The sequence below is a fragment of the Myripristis murdjan genome, chromosome 8 (assembly GCF_902150065.1).
Source record: "Myripristis murdjan chromosome 8, fMyrMur1.1, whole genome shotgun sequence".
Taxonomy (NCBI): Eukaryota; Metazoa; Chordata; class Actinopteri; order Holocentriformes; family Holocentridae; genus Myripristis; species Myripristis murdjan.
Window position 1 is genome coordinate 35,250,921 of NC_043987.1, and position 19,794 is coordinate 35,270,714.

General features: G+C 48.0%; 2 protein-coding genes across 3 annotated transcripts; both read left to right on the top strand.

Annotated features, from left to right (window-relative positions):
* The first annotated feature begins 385 nt into the window (after window positions 1–385).
* On the top strand, window positions 386–10,050 carry LOC115363529 (uncharacterized). 2 transcript variants are annotated; one of them, XM_030057792.1, is made up of 9 exons: window positions 386–531; window positions 3,458–4,029; window positions 4,118–4,188; window positions 7,409–7,576; window positions 7,739–7,809; window positions 7,900–7,953; window positions 8,492–8,605; window positions 8,794–8,922; window positions 9,287–10,050. In XM_030057792.1, the coding sequence occupies exons 2-9, from the start codon at window positions 3,671–3,673 to the stop codon at window positions 9,311–9,313; spliced, it is 993 nt and encodes a 330-aa protein (XP_029913652.1). In that variant the 5' UTR covers window positions 386–531; window positions 3,458–3,670; the 3' UTR covers window positions 9,314–10,050. The 2 variants fall into 2 exon arrangements, with proteins under 2 accessions (XP_029913652.1, XP_029913651.1); XM_030057791.1 differs by having other exon boundaries at window positions 8,794–10,050.
* A 1,342-nt stretch (window positions 10,051–11,392) lies between these two features.
* Window positions 11,393–18,390, top strand: LOC115363525 (oocyte zinc finger protein XlCOF6.1-like). Its single transcript, XM_030057787.1, has 2 exons — window positions 11,393–11,533; window positions 16,990–18,390. The coding sequence occupies exons 1-2, from the start codon at window positions 11,512–11,514 to the stop codon at window positions 18,225–18,227; spliced, it is 1,260 nt and encodes a 419-aa protein (XP_029913647.1). The 5' UTR covers window positions 11,393–11,511; the 3' UTR covers window positions 18,228–18,390.
* Window positions 18,391–19,794: the final 1,404 nt, after the last annotated feature.

The window sequence follows — 19,794 nt, forward strand, 5'->3', positions numbered from 1 at the left end:
TGTATCTTAATCATTGTAAAGCCTGTCGTCCTCTTTCCAATGAGTTACACCTTGTAAGGATCCTGCATTTCTGGAATGACACCGGTAACTGTGTGGGAAGCGATTCTTTTATTTTTTATTGATTTTATTTCTGTGCTGCTGTCACGTGACTCCCTCATGTTTTATTAATGACCCTCGTCCTGTTTGTAAAGATTTGTCTGATAAAGGTCTGGGAGGAAAATGTATTTTGGTGGTTAGAAAAAATAATAATGATAAATAAAATGGCGAGGCTGGGGGAAAAAAAGTCAACAAAGTGCTCAGCGGGCTGCCTCTGATTGGTCGAGAGACTCCATTCGAGGCATCCGATTGGTCGAGAGCCTGAACCCAAGGCATGATGGGATGGCTATCGGCGCAGCTAACAGCAGCAGGCCGAGCTGCCTCGGAGCGAGCAGACTCAGCCTCGCAGCTCCGGCCCGGCTCCTCCTGCTGAGCCGCCGCGGATCCGGATCCTGAAGCCCGAGAGCAGCGCCATGCCCGCAGGAGAGGAGCACGGTGAGAGGCTGCGGACACACACAGGCAGAGAGACAGAGAGACAGACAGGCAGAGAGACACACAGGCAGAGAGACAGACAGGCAGGCAGGCAGAGAGACACACAGGCAGAGAGAGAGACAGGCAGAGAGAGAGACAGGCAGAGAGACAGGCAGGTAGGAAGTGTTGCGTCGCAGCCGCGGGGGGTGCGGGTGTTGCGGACCCCCCCTGCCGTAACGTCAGTCGCCTCTGAAAAGCAACACAGTTCACAGATGCAGTGTTTGGCGGCTCTCCATCAGTGTTTCCAGCGGCAGTCCTTCCTTGTTTACGGTGGTTGCTAGGCAACATTAACTTCGTTCTGGTTCGTAGTCGGCGGCGTGCACGTGTCTCACGCGCGCGCGAATGTAAACAAAGCCGAAACTGATGGCGCTTTTCCACGAGCACCGACTCGGCTCGGCTCGGCTCGGCTCGGGTTGAGAGCTTTTCCGTCAGGTGGTGGCTCCTGGTACCTGGGGTGGATTCAGCAGCGTCACGATACGTAACGTTGTGTGACGTCTCATTGAACGGTGTGTTTGGTTGTAACGTTTTGTAACAGAGCAACATGTTTCACAGGTAGTTTTCCTCCATTTTGTGGGCGTGTCACAGGTGTTATCCAATCAGCATCAGCCTGTATTGAAGCCGCTGTGATTTAAAACGCTAGAGCTCCATTACGGCTTCCAAGTCGCTATAGAGTGGTGAAGTCCCGCCCACCCACTTCCGGTACATGGGTCCTCAAAAGCAAAAAATTATGAATGCGATCCAATGGGTAGATAAAAATTATTTTCTGGTCCCGTTTGAATTGTGCCATGGATTTCACATATGTTGTTTGTGATATTTAAAGATAATTTTTCACGCAAAGAAGACTACAATTTAGCGCGAAGAATATTATTAATGTTAGGTTTTGTGTGAGCCCGCTTTGTGAACTACAACTCTTCGCTGCTCTCGGTGCGAATGATATACGTCACCACCCGCACTGGAAGCCTACAACAGACATGGCCATTTCTCTGCTCCGCGCTGAGGTTTTGAGGTTCTGAGTTTTTGAGGTTCTGAGTTTTTCTGCCCGTCGGCGGGGTCCGCTCGCCCTCCCGCCCGGCGGCGGGGTCCGCTCGCCCTCCCGCCCGGCGCTCCATCGGCCCTCGGAGACGCGGGCAATCGGGAACAAAACACACTGGCATCTTGACTTGAATCTGGTTGGAGGGAAACGGCGATGACGTGATGTCACATACGCGACACAGTATGTAGTCTTTCTAATTGTGTTTTCTCAACAGCATTTAACTGAACAATCGCGCAATAAATGGTCAAACTCTTGACATGAAAATTGGTTATTTAAGCCTATAAACAACATTTGTGTAATCCATGGCATAACGACGGGGGGACCAGAAAATAATTATTTTCTGTCCATTGAACACCATTCATTTTTTTCGCTCCGAAAGGTCCTATGGGGGCCCACCGGAAGGGGCGGGACTTCACCACTCTATAGACCCTTTGCACGTGACGTCACGATCCAGTCGCGCGAAATATGAACGCCATGATGGACGGCAGAAGAGCAGTGGAGGTCAGTGTAAGACAAGGAGCCGCGTTAGACTTAGTGACATTTCGTAGTTGTATATACTTTTTTAATTTACTTTTATGGTGGTGAGATGGTGACCTTGTAAAAATGCTCTCTGCAGATCCGGGAGTATTTGGACGGCTGTCGGTCCTTATGACTGTTAGCAGCTACCCGTCACTGTCTCCTGTCTGCATCAAAAGGTCTCCTGTAAAAGGCTAGATTAGGCTCACAGCCTTGCCTGTTGGCACACTGCACGGCACAGCAGGAAATCACCATCTCACCACCATAAAGTAAACTAAAAACTATCTACAACCACGGAATGGCACCAACTACAACGCGCCTCCTTGTCTTAAAGTGACGTCCACTGTTCTTCTGCCGTCCATCATGGCGCCGCCTCCCATGTCACGTGATAATTGTGACGCGTCTGCAAAGGGTCAGTGCAGCCTCTGTTTAACATGTTGCCCATCATTTGAGGAGGTAGAAGCACACAAACACACACACACACACACACACACACACACACACACACACACACACACACACACACACAGAAGGTATGAAGTGAACCGTGGCTCACAGATGGAGGTTTGAAGTGAGCTGTGGATTTGGGGAATCATTCCACCGCTCCTGTTATGGAATCTCACTTTCATCTTCAGGTTTAATCCTAATAGGCCCGTTTCCACCGCTGGAGCTTCGGGGTAACTTTACGGGGCCGTGGCCGTTGTCGCGTGTCTCCACCGCCGGAACCTCCCCGAAGGAGAGAGTTCAGGAACCTTTACAGGGGCTAAAAAACAGCCCTGCCTCGGGGTAGGGACTCTGGGCGCCCCGAAAAAACTCCTGGGTTTACTCACAGGGTGATGTGATGTCAACAGAAAGCAACACGGCCAACACTACCAAGCTAACGCTAACGTGCTAGCTAACGTTAGCTAACAGTAACAACACACTTTTTAGCCGGCATTTTTAGGGGCACTAACGTTAGCTTTAGCGGACGTTAGCTAATGCTAACAACAGGCTTTTTTAACAACACGCATTTTGATGCCCCGGTCATGGTTGGTGACTTTACAGGAACCTTCCTCCTGCTCGGCCTCTCAGTGGAGACACGGCAGGTGAGAGGGCCGAGCCAGAGGACGCTCCTGTAGCAGCTCCTGCCCCCCAAATACTACCAGGAACATTCTGGTGGAAATGGGCCTACTAATAATAACAATAAAGGACTTTGTGTTTTTGTATGTGGCTACGATCATCAGCATCATGGAGCTCAGAGAAATGATGAAGTGATGCTGACAGGCTGAGGTTAATGTGTGTGTGTGTGTGTGTGTGTGTGTGTGTGTGTGTGTGTGTGTGTGTGTTTCAGTGTCACCTCAGCAGCTGCTGGTGTGTAAAGAAGAGGTTCCCCCCGAGCAGCAGGAGCAGACCCCCAGTCTGCCCCCACACATTAAAGAGGAACAGGAGGAGCTGTGGACCAATCAGGAGGCAGAGCAGCTTCAGGATCTCACCAAGTTCCAGGTCACTGCTGTGAAGAGTGAGGATGATGAAGAGGAAGCTCCGCCCCCACAGCTTCATCAACAACAGGAACAGATGGAAGCAGAGCAGCTGCTCTCCTCCCACTCCTCTGAGGAGACTGAGGACAGTGAGGACGAGCGGAGGCCTGCATCAGGCGGCGAGCTCCGCTCTCCCTGGAGGCCTCAGAGCTCTGCAGCTGCACTAACACAGACCGTGATGATCAGGGAGAAGCGGCATCACGACGCTGCTCGTCAGCTCCAGGTTTGCCTCATGAAGAGCCGTGAACGCACAGCGTACTTCACGGCGGAGGAGCAGCGTATCATACTGGAAAAGTATGAGGAGGAAAAACTAAATATACATCTCAAATCGAACACCGCGGCCGCCGCCAAGAGCAGGCAGAACGCTTGGCAACGAATTGCCGACTGCATAAATGCGTAAGTTCCACATGTGACTCTGAAAGCCATAATCACTGCTCTGCACAGGTGTGTTGCATGTATGACAAGTATAATTTACTTCCTCCAGGTGTAACCCCTCAGGGGTTAAAAGAACGTGGGAGCAAGTAAAAGTTAAACACAAGAACATCATTGCATTTGGTAAGTTTGCCTTTTTATTATAGCCTGTTATACGTAATATAATAATAAATAAATATAATAATGAAGCTATAATAAAGCTATAAGCTGACACCACAGTTCAGTCACGTCAGTGCATCAGGTTGACAGCCTGAATAACATCAGACTCTGAGCTGTGTTAGACCTCAGCAGGAACAAAAGGCAAATCTAAAGGCCGACTCGCCTCTTGAATGAAGGACAAATGATCCTTGTTCACATTTGCATCAGCGAGCTGTCAGTCAGGCCCATTCTCTCACCCAGGAATAATTTGCCCCCCAAAAATATTTAGAGCTAATTAATTGTGCCATTTTAAATGTCCCTAAAATGTTGTGACACGCCTCTAAAAATACTTTTAATGATGTCTGAAGACTCTCAGTCATCCAGGTCATGATGTGTAAGTCGTGTAGAGCAAGTCAGCTGGACTGGAAGACGTTTCACTTCTCCTCCAAGAAGCTTCTCATGAGGTCATTGTTAAGGTCGCCTGCTGTGACAGGTGTTATGATCCTCGTCCAGAGTCTTTAGGGTCACCTGGTGTCATGGGTGGTCGATCGCTGTCCCATGGGGTCACAGGAGGTGGGTGTTTCAGCCTCCTGGGGAGTGAGGAGAGGACAGTATTGTAGATGGGGGACAGGAGGTGTCTGAGGCCCCTCCTCGGTGAAGTGATGGCTTCTCTACTTTGACATAGACGGCCTCCTTCACTCCTCTTTCAGACCACCTGTCCTTGTCCAGAATGTGTACATTGTGGTCTTCAAAGGTGTGTCCCTTGTCCTTCAGGTGAAGGTAAACTGCAGAGTCCTGGGCTGAGGAGTTCACCCTCCTGTGTTGGGCCATGTGTCTGTGAAGTGGTTGCTTAGTTTCTCCAGTGTATAATTCTGTGCAGTCCTCACTGCATTGGACTGCAAGGACAAGGAGGACAGTTGACTTGCTCTACACTACTTACATACTTTTAAAAAAAGTAGGGGATATTTGGCTTTTGGGTGAAATTTATGGAAAATGTAAAAAGTTCACGCTACAGTGATATTATATCATGAAAGTTGGGCATTTAAGTAGAAGCATACACTGGTGATTTCCTCATCTCAAACAATTTCTTGAAACAAAAGCCAACAACAGTGGTGGATATACCACAACAAAAAATGTCAGTGTCAATAACTTGTCATGTGCCCTTGAGCATCAATTACAGCTTGACAGCGACGTCTCATGCTGTTCACAAGTCGACTTATTGTCTGCTGAGGCATGGCATCCCACTCTTCTTGAAGGGCGGCCCTCAGGACATTGAGGTTCTGGGGTACAGAGCTCCGAGCCTCTACACGGCCACTCAGCTGATCCCATAGGTTTTCTATGGGATTCAGGTCTGAGAAAGTGCAGGCCACTCCATTTGAGGTACCCCAGTCTCCAGCAGCCGTTCCCTAATGATACGACCTCGATGAGCTGGAGCATCAAACACCTGATGTGAATTTTGCCGTTAAGCTCCTTGTTAGAGAACAGCAACTTGTGCAAAAAGTACTGAAACATTGAACAGTTGGACATGTGCATTCAAAAGTTTACAGAAGGTCACATTAAGTTCACCTGTAAAGGTTAGAATGCATTTTAGGTTCATCCTGAAATTTCACCCGAAAGCTGAATATCCCTAACTTTTTGTGAGTAGTGTATAAGACAACTTTACACACATCATACAATCATCTTCATGCATATAGACGATCTTTGGATGATCACGTGACGCACAGAACTCTCCTATTGGCTGTTAGCCCGTCATGTGACGGCACACGGGTCTCATTGGACACAGTGGTGGGCTCAATGGAAGGTTTCAAGTGTTCCGGTTTCATTGAAAACAACAAACAAACAAACAAAAACAGCCGCGTCTCTCTGGATGAGAGCGACGTAAAGAGCATGACGACCCCCCCCCCCCCCCCCCCCCCCCCCCCTCCTCCTCCTCCCCCCGGAGCCGCCCGGGGTGCCGCCCTCTCCGTTCACATGCTGACACAGTCTCCTGTTAGCCGAGCAGCGGAGCTAACTGGCTAGCCTGCGTTAGCTAAGGCAGCACGGCGGACAGCAGCACCTGGGCTCAGGTGAGCGGCGGCGCTGGAGCGAGCAGCTCAGGAGTCTCACCTGGAGCTAAGCGCGTGCACCGCGGCGGGTCACCATGGCAGCGGGGAAGCGTCGGGCTGCGGTCTTCAGCCCAGCTGAGCTGAAGGCCTTAATGCATTCATACAGAGAGTTTGAACATGTTTTCCAAAGAAAGCGCAACACGGCAGCAGCGGCCAGGCAGAGGGAGGCGGCCTGGGAGAGCATCGCTGCTCGGGTCAATGCGTGAGTTCACATGGAGTCCGCTGCAAATCAACAATATTACAGGGGGAAACTGCTTGAATGGAAGCCTATTAATTTATTTCATTTAGGTGCGATCCCGCGGGGGAGAAGCGCACCTGGCAGCAGCTTAAGATGAAATATAAAAACATGGTTCAGACAGGTAAGACCTCGGCATAATCTCATGGGGGAACCCCATTCTGATCATGTTTCAGGCTACATTGCATGACTGCGGTATGTAATATAGATGATCGACTGTGACGTGAAACGGTGACGCTCAAAAATGTAATTGTCTGGAAACGCTGAAACACCTGTGTGCGGTCTTATAACCATCTCCCGATGAATATTTAATTCTGTGCGCAGTAACACTGCACCTTCATGCCATGTTCGCCACCTAACTACTAATGGACTTCTAATAAAGGCCTACTGACTGTTTTTTATTTATTTTATTTTATTTTATTTATTTATTTATTTATTTTAAATAACAGACGGCAGAGCTAATATGCCACGCCAAAACTCGCCTGCTGACTGAATGAATGAGGAAGTTAAATACCGTGTGTGGCTGAAAGAGGGCGGACACAGAGAGAAACTCGAGGTTTCATGAGAAAAACCTGGTCCTGACCAGGTTAGTTTGATGGAGTCTGTTACTGCGGAAACTGACCGAGAGCTTAAGTTCCCTCCCTCTGTGAAACAGGCTGGAGTTACCCCTCTTTCTCTGCTTTGAGTTACCTCCCTTTGTGAAACGGAAAACTCAGAGTTTCCCTCATTTCAGGGTGAACAGACTCAGAGTTTTCACTAAACCTGCTTTGGGAAACGGACCCCTGGTTGTATGGTTTGTCTCTAATCCCTCATGGAAGTAACTTCAGTTTAACCACATTTCCCCCTCTGGTTTACTCTGCCACAGCCAACAGGAAGAGAAACCTGCAGAGGCAGGCGGGGCGCGGGGGGCCTGGGGAAAAGTGCAGCCCTGCAGAGGAGCTGGCCCTCACAAACAACGAGGCTCGCCCCATAAAGGATGGGGTGGAGGCTGGGGTGGCCTCCAACCCAGGCTCACAGAGCACACATGTTACAAGTATGTACATCTGTTTGTGTACTACACACAGTTCAGAACACTCATAGCACTTTATTTTAGTTTTATGGCTGTAATTGCATATTGAGTACAAGAAACATAAAAGCACTACACAACATCTGCACAGAAACACTGACTCACACAGGCCCGTCCTCTTCCCCTCAGCTTATGGAGACATAATGGAGGTGGTGGTGCCAGGGGTGCCTCCGACATCCGACACCATGTCTCAAGCGGAGGTTTGTCACACACACCTGTCACACACACCTGCGCTGGCCCCATGGCTGCTGGCACATCTCTAATGGACCATTTCCATTCTGTCTCTGCAGGCGGTGGACATCAGGGATGAGATGCTGTCCACATCGTCGGACAGAGCTGTGGAGGTATCACCTTAGCTCCTTACCACGTACTGTACTGCAGATTATTTTGCACATATTGTTCAGCCTTTCCACAGCAGCACAGAGGGTGGGAGTGTGGAGACTTGGGTGTGACCGAATGCTGGCCCTTACCAAACAAAAATATATTACAGTGTATTGGAAAATATCATGTGATATATTAGATAATACATTTCCATTTATAGGAAATAGTCTTTATATTTCCCAATATATTGCAACATCTGAAATGTACAATTACTTATGTATTATTCCATATATTAAAATATATTGATGCAATATATATATATATATAAATATAAATATATTACATTATATATGTTTCTCCAATATGTTATTCCATGTAATTCTAAGACATTTTCAAATACATAACATATAAATTTATTGTAATTCCATATATTAAATGTAATATATTGTAATATATTTCATGTAATATATTGGTAAACACATTTTCTCTCCATAAGGGGGAGGTCTGCACATAACTAAAACTATGTCCAAATGTTCCACCACTGCTCTGTTAATGCTGCAGGAAGAAAACCACCGCTCCCCAGGAGAGCCCCGAGCCTCCACACGGACAGGGAGGCAGAGCAGAAGCTCCACATGTTGGGGGGGCAGAGGCACCCAGCTAAAGAGATCACAAAAGGTGATGATATGAACCACAACAGGAACAGGGAGGCTAATGTGACGTTCCCTCCCTGCAATAAGACGATGCTGAAATGTCAAAGCAGCAGACATGCAAGTCAGGACGGCGTTGTTCCTCTGCTGCATTATACGCACATTTTTCTAGCTCAGACACTTCCCATGCTTTAACCCGTGTGCTTCCTGTTTCAGAGTGCAGCTGACCCTGTGAGGGCCCTCTATAAGAGGAGCCTGGAGAAGGACCTAAAATACAAAGACCTCAAAATGCAGAAGATGGAGCTGGAGATCGAGTATCTCAAACTCAAAATCGCAAAGCTAACGGTGAGTGAGGAACAGCATCCACTGCACTGCGCTCAGGTAAACTTAAACTGGCTAAAGAAGGATCTTCATGGGTATCCAGTTACCTGCAGTGTGCATGGGCTCACTGTTAGCTCTGTTTGTACGGTGTCAGTCGTCACAGGGTTCGGTAGAGTGGCTCACTCATACCTCCACTACATCACTGCTTCTGAGACCATGACCACGTATTCCACACTGTTTGAGCCATGAACACAGTTTGATAGATTTATACTGCACCATGAGATCCCAAGCTGCTGTTCAGGGTTTCTACACCCTCTCAAAATCAGATTTCAAACACCTTTGTGAATATGCAAGCACCACTAATGTGTTCATTTATTCTGTTTTCCAGGAAAAAGAAGAAAACCATTATAAATAAAGTCAGAGAGAGAAAAAAAACTGTCTCTGTGTCAGCTGAAAAGCCGGCGTCCCTCTCTGGCCGGCCTGTTGGACAGTCTGAGTTTATGGGGTCCACAACATGAAGGGGCTGGAGGTGGGAACAGGGCGCCCTCTGCTGGCTGATGGTGGCAGTGCTGTGGAGCACACAGAAGGCAAAGCGGCCCTTCAGAAGCCTCAAAGCATTTTCAGTCTTGACCCTTGTCCCGTCGTGTGCCAGGTTATAACGGGTCTGTGGTCCTGGTCCTGGTTCAGGGTCTGGGCAGGGAGTCATGTCTCCAAGCAGCACGCCACTGAAGTGTCCTGTAGATGAGAGGAATACTGACGGGGCAGTCGTACAGTTTTGGCTTCTAGCTGCAAGTTGTAATACAGAAAATCCTGCGATGTACAGGAGCCCTACCTGCTGCAGGCTGTGGTGGAGTGTGGACTCCCTGAGGAGCCGGGGGTCGTGGGCGGAGCCACACACCCATCTGTATTTGTTTTTATCATTTTCTTTATTTTTTCAGTGGTAGTTTGTACTTTTGTGTGGTTGTTGTGTTTTTCTTATGTTTGTCATGTGGCTTTGTCAAAAGATTTAATGTAGCAGGTTCAGTAAAATGACTCAAATTGTTAATTTGTTGTGTAAAAACCTGCAATAAAGTAGATCAAAGCCATGCAGAGGTCCAGTGCCTGCACATGCAGAAGTGATGTATGGATTATGGGATCATTGCTTACAGAATAAGTGAGGTGAGTGTGATGCAGTAGATGTCAGTAACAGGCCAAATTCTGAGGTTTTATTAAGAATGGCCAAACATGTACACACACACACATCAGTGCCATGATAAGTCTTTTTTTTTTCTGTTTTCATTTTTACCACATTGTGCATGTGTCCCTGAATCTAATCAGGCCCGTTACGGTCCAGCCTGTCATGTTTTGCAGTTTGCCCGTAGGTTGTCTGCATGGAGTAAATATACACTATATTACCAAAAGTATTCGCTCACCCATTCAAATGATCAGAATCAGGTGTCCTAATCAGTGTGTGACCTCACCAATGCGCTTTTGGAAGAATGGTCAAAAATTCCTATAAACACTCTCCTCAACCTTGTGGACAGTCTTCCCAGAAGAGTTGAAGCTGTAATAGCTGCAAAAGGTGGACCAACATCATATTGAACTCTATGGGTTAGGAATGGGATGGCACTTCAGTTCATAGTATGAGTAAAGGCAGGTGAGCGAATACTTTTGGTAATATAGTGTATATATGCATAAAAAAGTGCAGGAGCTCGGCCAACATGCATTTGGAGCAGTCTAAGGTTTACCCATCAGAGGAAATATGAAGTTAAACACAAATTCTCTGGTGATATTGACCCACCTGTGATGGCACCAAGTCCTTTTTTATGGCGTGAACAGGTGCAGGGGGCTGGGAGACGATCAAGTCCCTCAGGTCCGTCAGGACAGAGGAGACCTGATGGACACACTGAACACATGAAGCTCCCTGTGGCGATGCACACAGCCTGCGGGACGGTCAGGCCGGCTCCTGCGGGACGGCCTGCGGGACGGTCAGACCGGCTCCTGCGGGTCGCACAGCCAACATGTGGCTCCAGAATCTGACAGACGGCCTGGAGGCCTGGCCGGGAGAAGCGGCACCTCGCACACAGAGTCTTCGGAAAAACCCTCCGGATCTGGTCGGTCCAGGAAAGCCCTCTCCCGCCGTGACGCTCCTCTCTGTTTGGCTCTCGGTGGACGGGCAGGTCATGTTTTGGGCAAACAGCTGATTGGCCAGGGGGCGGAGCTTAATGCAGGACTCAGTCCTATATACATATATTTCTGTGCTGCTGTCACGTGACTCCCTCATGTTTTATTAATGACCTCGTCCTGTTCGTAAAGATTTGTCTGATAAAGGTCTGGGAGGAAAATGTATTTTGGTGGTTAGACAAAATAATAATGATAAATAAAATGGCGAGGCTGGGAAAAAAAAAGTCAACAAAGTGCTCAGCGGGCTGCCTCTGATTGGTGGAGAGACTCCATTCGAGGCATCCGATTGGTCGAGAGCCTGAACCCAAGGCATGATGGGATGGCTATCGGCGCAGCTAACAGCAGCAGGCCGAGCTGCCTCGGAGCGAGCAGACTCAGCCTCGCAGCTCCGGCCCGGCTCCTCCTGCTGAGCCGCCGCGGATCCGGATCCTGAAGCCCGAGAGCAGCGCCATGCCCGCAGGAGAGGAGCACGGTGAGAGGCTGCGGACAGACACACAGGCAGAGAGAGAGACAGGCAGAGAGACAGGCAGGCAGAGAGACAGGCAGGCAGAGAGACAGGCAGGCAGGCAGGCAGGCAGGCAGGCAGACAGACAGACAGGCAGACAGACAGGTTCCTGTCCGCTCAGCAGCAGGCTGATGATGTGACGCTGCATGTCTGCCTGCAGCTGCATGATAGAGGGACAACCTGTCATGTGTGTCTCCAGCAGGTCCCTTGACCTCTGACCTCCAGCTGTGTGAATGAAACTGGGTTCTCTCCCCTTTGCAGACACGCCCACCTTCTGCTAATCCCATGCAGTTTGGGCCCCAAAGCCTGCAGTCCACATGTGTTCTTGTGGCCTGTTGTAAAATGGTGTGTGTGTGCAGACTGGGGCCTAAACAGTCTTGGAGCTGCATCAGTTGCTTTGACTGGAAAGCTGAGACTCTTGTGGATTCAATGAGCCACATTTGATTCCTGTGTGATGATGTTGGCCCCCATAGCAGCCATTTCACTGCAGCCAGAGACTTTTGTCACACTGGACGTCGCTGGAGAAAATGACCTCTAGTGACCTCTAGGAGAATCACAGCCTCATCAAACTTCACTGCAGCAGGAAATTAGAAGTTAGAGGTAGAAATGCAGAGCATGTGTGCATTTCATATCTGCAGTGAAACAGCAGCTCGTTTTCAGCGCCGTAATCCTGATAAATGAGTTTGTGTAGTCGCAAAATGCCATAATAGAATAAAACTTGAATAAAAATAAATATAAAAAAATACAAATAAAAAATAAAGACCAGTTAGCCTGAAGATGTGGTTGCACTGTGCACGTTCACGGGCAGACAGACGTCTGGGTCCCGCTGGGCCTCAGAACAGCACCTGCATGTGGAAAAGGCAAAACATGTCACTGATCAGAGCAGATCGATCAGCGTCTCAGACATACGCTGATTAAATTATAAAAAAATGACGCCTTATTTCCTGTTCCTGCCTGTATCATGTGACCCATCAGCCCCCTCTGATTTCCCAGAAGGCCTTTCCTGCGCGCGCTGTGGATTTCTCTGTTGTTTCCTGTGAACTTTAATGATTATGTCATCCATAGGTTCAGCAAATTAAACTCAACTTGGTTGCTAAAAGTTGCATGCTGGGTAATAATGATCATAATGAGCATAATAACCAATCATAAAAACTGACTAAAAAAACAAACAAACAAACAACGTGCCAGTGTTGTTCTGGTTTAATTTTAATGAATGTGTTTCCAGAGTTCAGCTCCTCCACAATGTCAGTGGTTGGATTTTTGTTGCCGTCTTTTTTTTTTTTTTTTTTTTTTTTTATATTTTATACGCACTCTGCAGGACATCACCATCAGACTTACTCTGGGAAGTCTGGGACAAGTTTTTATTTCTGGATTTTCAGATTTGTCTGATGTTGGATGAAGCAGAGACCCTGAGCTGCACCGCTCTGCAGAGCCTCGGCTCCAGACTCCAGGCTCAAATCTAAAGGTGACTGAGCTTTTGTCATCAGCACCCCACAGCTTGGGACGTCCCACCTGAGGAGAAAAGACAGAATCAGGAACTTGTTTTAAATCACTTCTTCTAAAGATGCATTTTTACAGACTGGACTTTATGTGATGTGTCTGTTAACGAGCTTTTAATTTTGTGTATGTTCCTCCACTGTGGGAGGCTTTCTCCAGATGTTGGAGTGTCTGTGGGAGTTTGTGCCAGATGTTGGAGTGTGTCTGTGGGAGTTTGTGCCAGATGTTGGAGTGTCTGTGGGAGTTTGTGCCAGATGTTGGAGTGTGTCTGTGGGAGTTTCTGACAGATGTTGGAGTGTCTGTGGGAGTTTCTGCCAGATGTTGGATTGTCTCTGTGGGAGTTTCTGACAGATGTTGGAGTGTCTGTGGGAGTTTGTGCCAGATTTTGGAGTGTCTCTGTGGGAGTTTGTGCCAGATGTTGGAGTGTCTCTTTGGGAGTTTCTGCCAGATGTTGGAGTGTCTCTTTGGGAGTTTCTGCCAGATGTTGGAGTGTCTGTGGGGGGGTTCTGCCAGATGTTGGAGTGTGTCTGTGGGAGTTTGTGCCAGATGTTGGAGTGTCTGTGGGAGTTTGTGCCAGATGTTGGAGTGTGTCTGTGGGAGTTTCTGCCAGATGTTGGAGTGTCTCTTTGGGAGTTTCTGACAGATGTTGGAGTGTCTCTGTGGGAGTTTCTGACAGATGTTGGAGTGTCTCTGTGGGAGTTTCTGACAGATGTTGGAGTGTCTCTGTTGGAGTTTCTGCCAGATGTTGGAGTGTGTCTGTGGGAGTTTGTGCCAGATGTTGGAGTGTCTGTGGGAGTTTGTGCCAGATGTTGGAGTGTGTCTGTGGGAGTTTCTGACAGATGTTGGATTGTCTCTTTGGGAGTTTCTGACAGATGTTGGAGTGTGTCTGTGGGAGTTTCTGACAGATGTTGGAGTGTCTCTGTTGGAGTTTCTACCCGATGTTGGAGTGTCTCTGTTGGAGTTTCTGCCAGATGTTGGTGTGTCTGTGGGAGTTTGTGCCAGATGTTGGAGTGTCTGTGGGAGTTTGTGCCAGATGTTGGAGTTTCTGCCAGATGTTGGTGTGTGTCTGTGGGAGTTTGTGCCAGATGTTGGAGTGTCTGTGGGGGGTTCTGCCAGATGTTGGAGTGTCTGTGGGAGTTTGTGCCAGATGTTGGAGTGTGTCTGTGGGAGTTTGTGCCAGATGTTGGAGTGTCTGTGGGGGGTTCTGCCAGATGTTGGAGTGTCTGTGGGAGTTTCTGCCAGATGTTGGAGTGTGTCTGTGGGAGTTTGTGCCAGATGTTGGAGTGTCTGTGGGAGTTTGTGCCAGATGTTGGAGTGTCTGTGGGAGTTTGTGCCAGATGTTGGAGTGTCTGTGGGAGTTTGTGCCAGATGTTGGAGTGTCTGTGGGAGTTTCTGCCAGATGTTGGAGTGTCTGTGGGAGTTTTGAGCCTTTGTGAGCTCAGACTCTGATGTTGGACCAGAGGGCCCGGCTCCCAGTCTGCGTTCTAGTTGATCCAAAGGTGTTGGATGGTGTTGAGGTCGGGGCTCTGTGCGGGCCGCTCAACTTCTTCCACCCCAAACTCAGCCGGCCACGCCTTTATGGAGCTGCTCTGTGCACTGGGGCTCAGTCATGCTGGGACAGGAAAGGGCCTTCCTTCCCCAAACTGGTCCCACAGAGCTGGAAGCAGAGAATTGTCCAAAATGTGTCGGTGAGCTGAAGCGTTCAGATTTCCCTTCAGTGGAGCTGAGGGGCCGAGGCCGAGCCCAGAAACACCAGCCCACAGCGTGACCCCTCCTCCAGCAAACTGCACAGTCGGCACAATGCAGCCAGGCAGGGAACGTTCTCCTGGAGGCGGGGAACGTTCTCCTGGAGGCGGGGAACGTCCTCCTGGAGGCAGGGAACGTTCTTCTGGAGGCGGGGAACGTTCTCCTGGCGTTCCCCAAACTCAGACTTGTCCCTCAGACCTCCACATGGAGGAGCCTGATCAGTTTCTGTGCTGATGTTGATGCCAGAGGAGGTCTGGAGCTCTGCAGGTACTGAGGCGGCAGAGCGTCGGACTCTTTTACGCACTATGGCTGCATTTACATTGCAAGTCTTGATGCCCAGATCGGATTTGCTGCCTGAATCCGATTTTTTTTACTGTGCGGTTACACGTATTTTATCAAGTGACCCATATCTGATTCACGCGATTACACTTGCCTACTACATCTGAAACATTGCGCATGCCTTGGAACACGGCTTTATTTCTGTAGTTATTTTCTCCTGAAGTTTCTCCTCTCCCCAAAGACTGAGAAGACATCTGACCTCTTCAACTGACCACTGTGCCCAATTTTCCTCCTCATCTCTCATCTTTCTCTGCAGGTTAGCCTCCATGTTCAGTCTGTCGTTTACCGCCTGTTCACTATTTATGCGACAAAATAAGCTAATTGGTCGCAGATTTGATGACGTTAGAGACGCAACGTGTAAGAAAATCCGATCAGCCTGTTTACACGGCGGTCGCATTGGCACATATCCGATACATATCTGATTTATTTCCACATGTGAATGAGGCCTGTATCCGATCTCAAAATATCCGAATGCATGCATCTTTTTCCTGATTACACTGTCAGCGAGCATATCCCATCTGAGCCACATAAGAGCAAAAAATCGGAATTGGGTCACATTACATTGGCAGTGTAAATGCACTCTAAGAGCCTCGGCGCTCGGCGACCCCGCTCTGTGACTTTACGTGGTGCCGCCCCCTGGTGGCCGAGTCGCTGTGGTTCCTAATCTCTTCCACTCTGCAATAATCCCACTTCCAGCTGATGGTGGAATATCTGCAATAATCCCACTTCCAGCTGATGGTGGAATATCTGCAATAATCCCACTTCCAGCTGATGGTGGAATATCTAGGAGGGAAGAAAGTTGAGCAGCTGACTTGTTGCAGCGGTGGCTTCCTGTTCCATCACTATTCCAGCAGCACCTGAACTCAGTGAGCTCTTTAGAACCAGACGCTCTGTCACTGATGTTGGTGAAGGCAGACTGCAGGGCTGCTGCTGGAGGTGACACACCTGTGGAGACTGAGGGAAACACCTGAGCTCACTGATGAAGCTGCTTTGTGCTTTTGTCTTTTCAACGTTAAAAGTTCACAGGAAACGCTGACTAAAAGCAAAAAGCCATTTCCTGATGTTTGTCCAAATTTTTAGATAATTTATGCAGATTATGCTAATGAGGAAAGGTCACATGACTGCACTGTGGTAATATGGATTTAGATCTTAGATCACCTTTCCAAGTTCACTAGAAGCTTAATTATGGCCATTTCCAGTTTTATGATTAATTAGCTCATTATGCTGATTACTCAAATTACCCAACATGCAACATTTCAGGAGCCAAGCTGAGCGTCGACATGTCAGTCAGAACAGCTGATATCTGGTTCCATAAAGGCCAGACGGGCTCCAGTCGACTGGGTTTGTCAGTGAAACGTCTCGTGGCAGATTCATTTTCAGTAAACGTGGCATAAATGGATCTTTAGTTTTTTTTATTTTAATGTTGATGAAATAATGTTTGCATGAATAGAAACAAGTTGTATTGCAGTTTGATTTTCACATTTAAATTAACATTTGAGTATTGTCCACTGTACAGCAGGACGATCAGATTTCTATTTAAATTTTTACTCAAATAACATGCAAACACATGGAAAATTGTAATGTTGATTGTTTTACACACACACACACACACACACACACACAAAGGTTTGAAGTGAGCTGTGTCCACCGCTCCTGTTATGGAATCTCACTTTCATGTTCAGGTTTAATCCTAATAATAATAACAATAAAGGACTTTGTGTTTTTGTATGTGGCTACGATCATCAGCATCATGGAGCTCAGAGAAATGATGAAGTGATGCTGACAGGCTGAGGTTAATGTGTGTGTGTGTGTGTGTGTGTGTGTGTGTGTGTGTGTTTCAGTGTCGCCTCAGCAGCTGCTGGTGTGTAAAGAAGAGGTTCCCCCCGAGCAGCAGGAGCAGACCCCCAGTCTGCCCCCACACATTAAAGAGGAACAGGAGGAGCTGTGGACCAATCAGGAGGCAGAGCAGCTTCAGGATCTCACCAAGTTCCAGGTCACTGCTGTGAAGAGTGAGGATGATGAAGAGGAAGCTCCGCCCCCACAGCTTCATCAGCAACAGGAACAGATGGAAGCAGAAGCTGCTGGAGAGGAACCAGCCAGGAACTCAGCTCCAGCTGCTGATTTCCAACCAATCAGTGACGAGCAGCTGCTCTCCTCCCACTCCTCTGAGGAGACTGAGGACAGTGAGGACGAGCCGGAGGAGACCAGAGAGCCTCAGTCCGGTTCAGACGCTCCGAGTGACCTGCTGCTCAGTCAGAGCAGACGTGATGCCGGAGGGACGCCCCGCCCCCGCTCGGTGAGCGAGGACGCAGCGGAGAGGCAGTGGACCTGCTGTGTGTGCGGCACTAACTTTAACCGCAGGTGGACCTTAAAGAGACACGCGATGACGCACAAGACGGAGAAGCCGTTCAGCTGCTCCGTCTGCGGGAAGCGCTTTACGCTGAAAAGTGCCTTGACGACGCACATGAGAGTCCACACGGGGGAGAAGCCCTTCAGCTGCTCCGTCTGCGGGAAGAGCTTCAAGGTGAAGAGCAACCTGAACAAGCACATGAGGACGCACACGGGCGAGAAGCGCTGGGCCTGCCCGCTCTGCGACACCAGCTTCAAGCAGAAGGACCACCTGAACCGACACATGATGATGCACAAGAGAGAGAGGCCGTTCAGCTGCGACGTCTGCGGGAAGAGCTTCACGCAGAAGATCCACCTGAACACGCACATGAGGGTCCACACGGGGGAGAAGCCCTTCAGCTGCTCCGTGTGCGGCAGGAGCTTCACGGTGAAATGTGACCTGAACACCCACATGAGGGTCCACACGGGGGAGCGGCCCTTCAGCTGCTCCGTGTGCGGCAGGAGCTTCACCAAGAAGAACAACCTGAACACGCACATGAGGACGCACACGGGCGAGAAGCCGTGCAGCTGTGTGGTCTGCGGGAAGAGCTTCACGGTGAAGAGCAAGCTCAACACGCACATGAGGGTCCACACGGGGGAGCGGCCCTTCGGCTGCTCCGCCTGCGGGAGGAGCTTCAGCAAGCGGGAATACGTTCGAAGCCATAAGTGTGTCGGCGAGAGCAGCAGCTGAGCTCTGCGGCCGGACGGCGGCACAGAGGCAGGTCGTGATGAGCCGTCACTCAAACCGCTCCAGACGCAGCCTCGTGTCAAACCTGCTCACACATAGTCCAGTCATTTTAGGCCAAAACTGGGGTCAACCTGGGACAAACTGCAAGAGAAGCAAACTCAACTGATTTTGTATCCTCAGTTTGTCCTGAGTGAGGGGAAAAAGTCCCAAGAAATCCCATTGGTGGAAAGTTTTGAAAATCACCTATTTATCACCACATATTACCAAAAAACACTGTTTTTAACACACAGGGGAAAGGGGTTTAAAAGTTTATATATATATATATATATATATATATATAGTAACCTTGAATTAAAAGGTTACTACATAACAGTGAATTAAAAGGTTACTGTATATATAGTAACCTTTTAATCCACTGTTTAAATATCAGTTCTGGCATTTATTCCTTATATTCCTTATTAGCCCATATCAAATCAGATAATGTGTGATATGCATGTGTAAACAGAATAATTCAAAGAACTTGTAATTGACTTTTTTTCTTGTCTTTGTGTGTGTAATCATCTTATGAATTTTTATAGTGATATCTGAAAGTCAAATGTAGAACCCCTTTCCCCTGTGTGTTAAAAACAGTGTTTTTTGGCAATATGTGGTGATAAATAGGTGATTTTCAAAACTTTCCACCAATGGGATTCCTTGGGACTTTTTCCCCTCACTCAGGACAAACTGAGGATACAGAATCAGTTGAGTTTGCTTCTCTTGCAGTTTGTCCTGGGTTTTTTCATAAAATGACTGGACTAACACACAGAGTGTTACTGCAGGGAACTGAGAGACTCCTGTCTGCTTCAGCTGTCTGCTCCATGTCACTTCATGTTACCACAGCATATTGGGACCACACACACACACACACACAAAACCATAAGAACTACTATTTTTCCATAAATTTACTATTTAATGTCCTTTTTTCCTCCACGGTGTCAGGACTCTGCGTTTGTATCATGTTTTCTTCCCTGCAGTAACTCAACATTTCCTCCATTTCTCTAATGGAATCATATTCGTGGAATCATGTGTTGGTATGGTGTGTCATACACAGTACGGATGCACGATATGGACAAAAATTCATTTCATTTATGCCAACTATGTGGATAGCAGTATGATATGAGTTTGGGTTCACACTTATTTGAAATGTGCCGCAAAAGTGCAGCAACTGTGAAAATGAAGCAGTAAAACCAGCTGGATGCAGAAAATGCTCTTTATTAAGTATCAGTGTCTAACCCTAAATTTCACTGATCACCTCAGAAGTAAATTGTTTTTAGACAATTTTCACTTGTTTCAAGTGAAAATTCACTTGAAATAAGTGAAAATTAGCTAGAAACAAGACACAAATTTTGCCAATGAAACAAGCAAATTTTCACTTGAAACAAGAGACGATTGTCTAAAAACAAGTTACTTCTGAGGTGATCATGTCTTATTTTAAGTGTAATGAGATATTTTGACTAGAAATAAGAAATATGACTTGAAATAAGACAAATAATCTTGGTAAGATTTTGAGTTTTTGCAGTGTTGATATCGT

Bases quoted from the DNA above. Each gene is read 5' to 3' on its own strand.
- LOC115363529 (XM_030057791.1), top strand. From the start codon at position 3,671: ATGGAAGCAGAGCAGCTGCTCTCCTCCCACTCCTCTGAGGAGACTGAG. The intron at 4,030-4,117 runs GTAAGTTCCACA...TACTTCCTCCAG, and splicing joins ATTGCCGACTGCATAAATGC to GTGTAACCCCTCAGGGGTTA. The intron at 8,606-8,793 runs GTGATGATATGA...TTCCTGTTTCAG, and splicing joins AGCTAAAGAGATCACAAAAG to AGTGCAGCTGACCCTGTGAG.
- LOC115363525 (XM_030057787.1), top strand. From the start codon at position 11,512: ATGCCCGCAGGAGAGGAGCACG. The intron at 11,534-16,989 runs GTGAGAGGCTGC...TGTGTGTTTCAG, and splicing joins GCCCGCAGGAGAGGAGCACG to TGTCGCCTCAGCAGCTGCTG.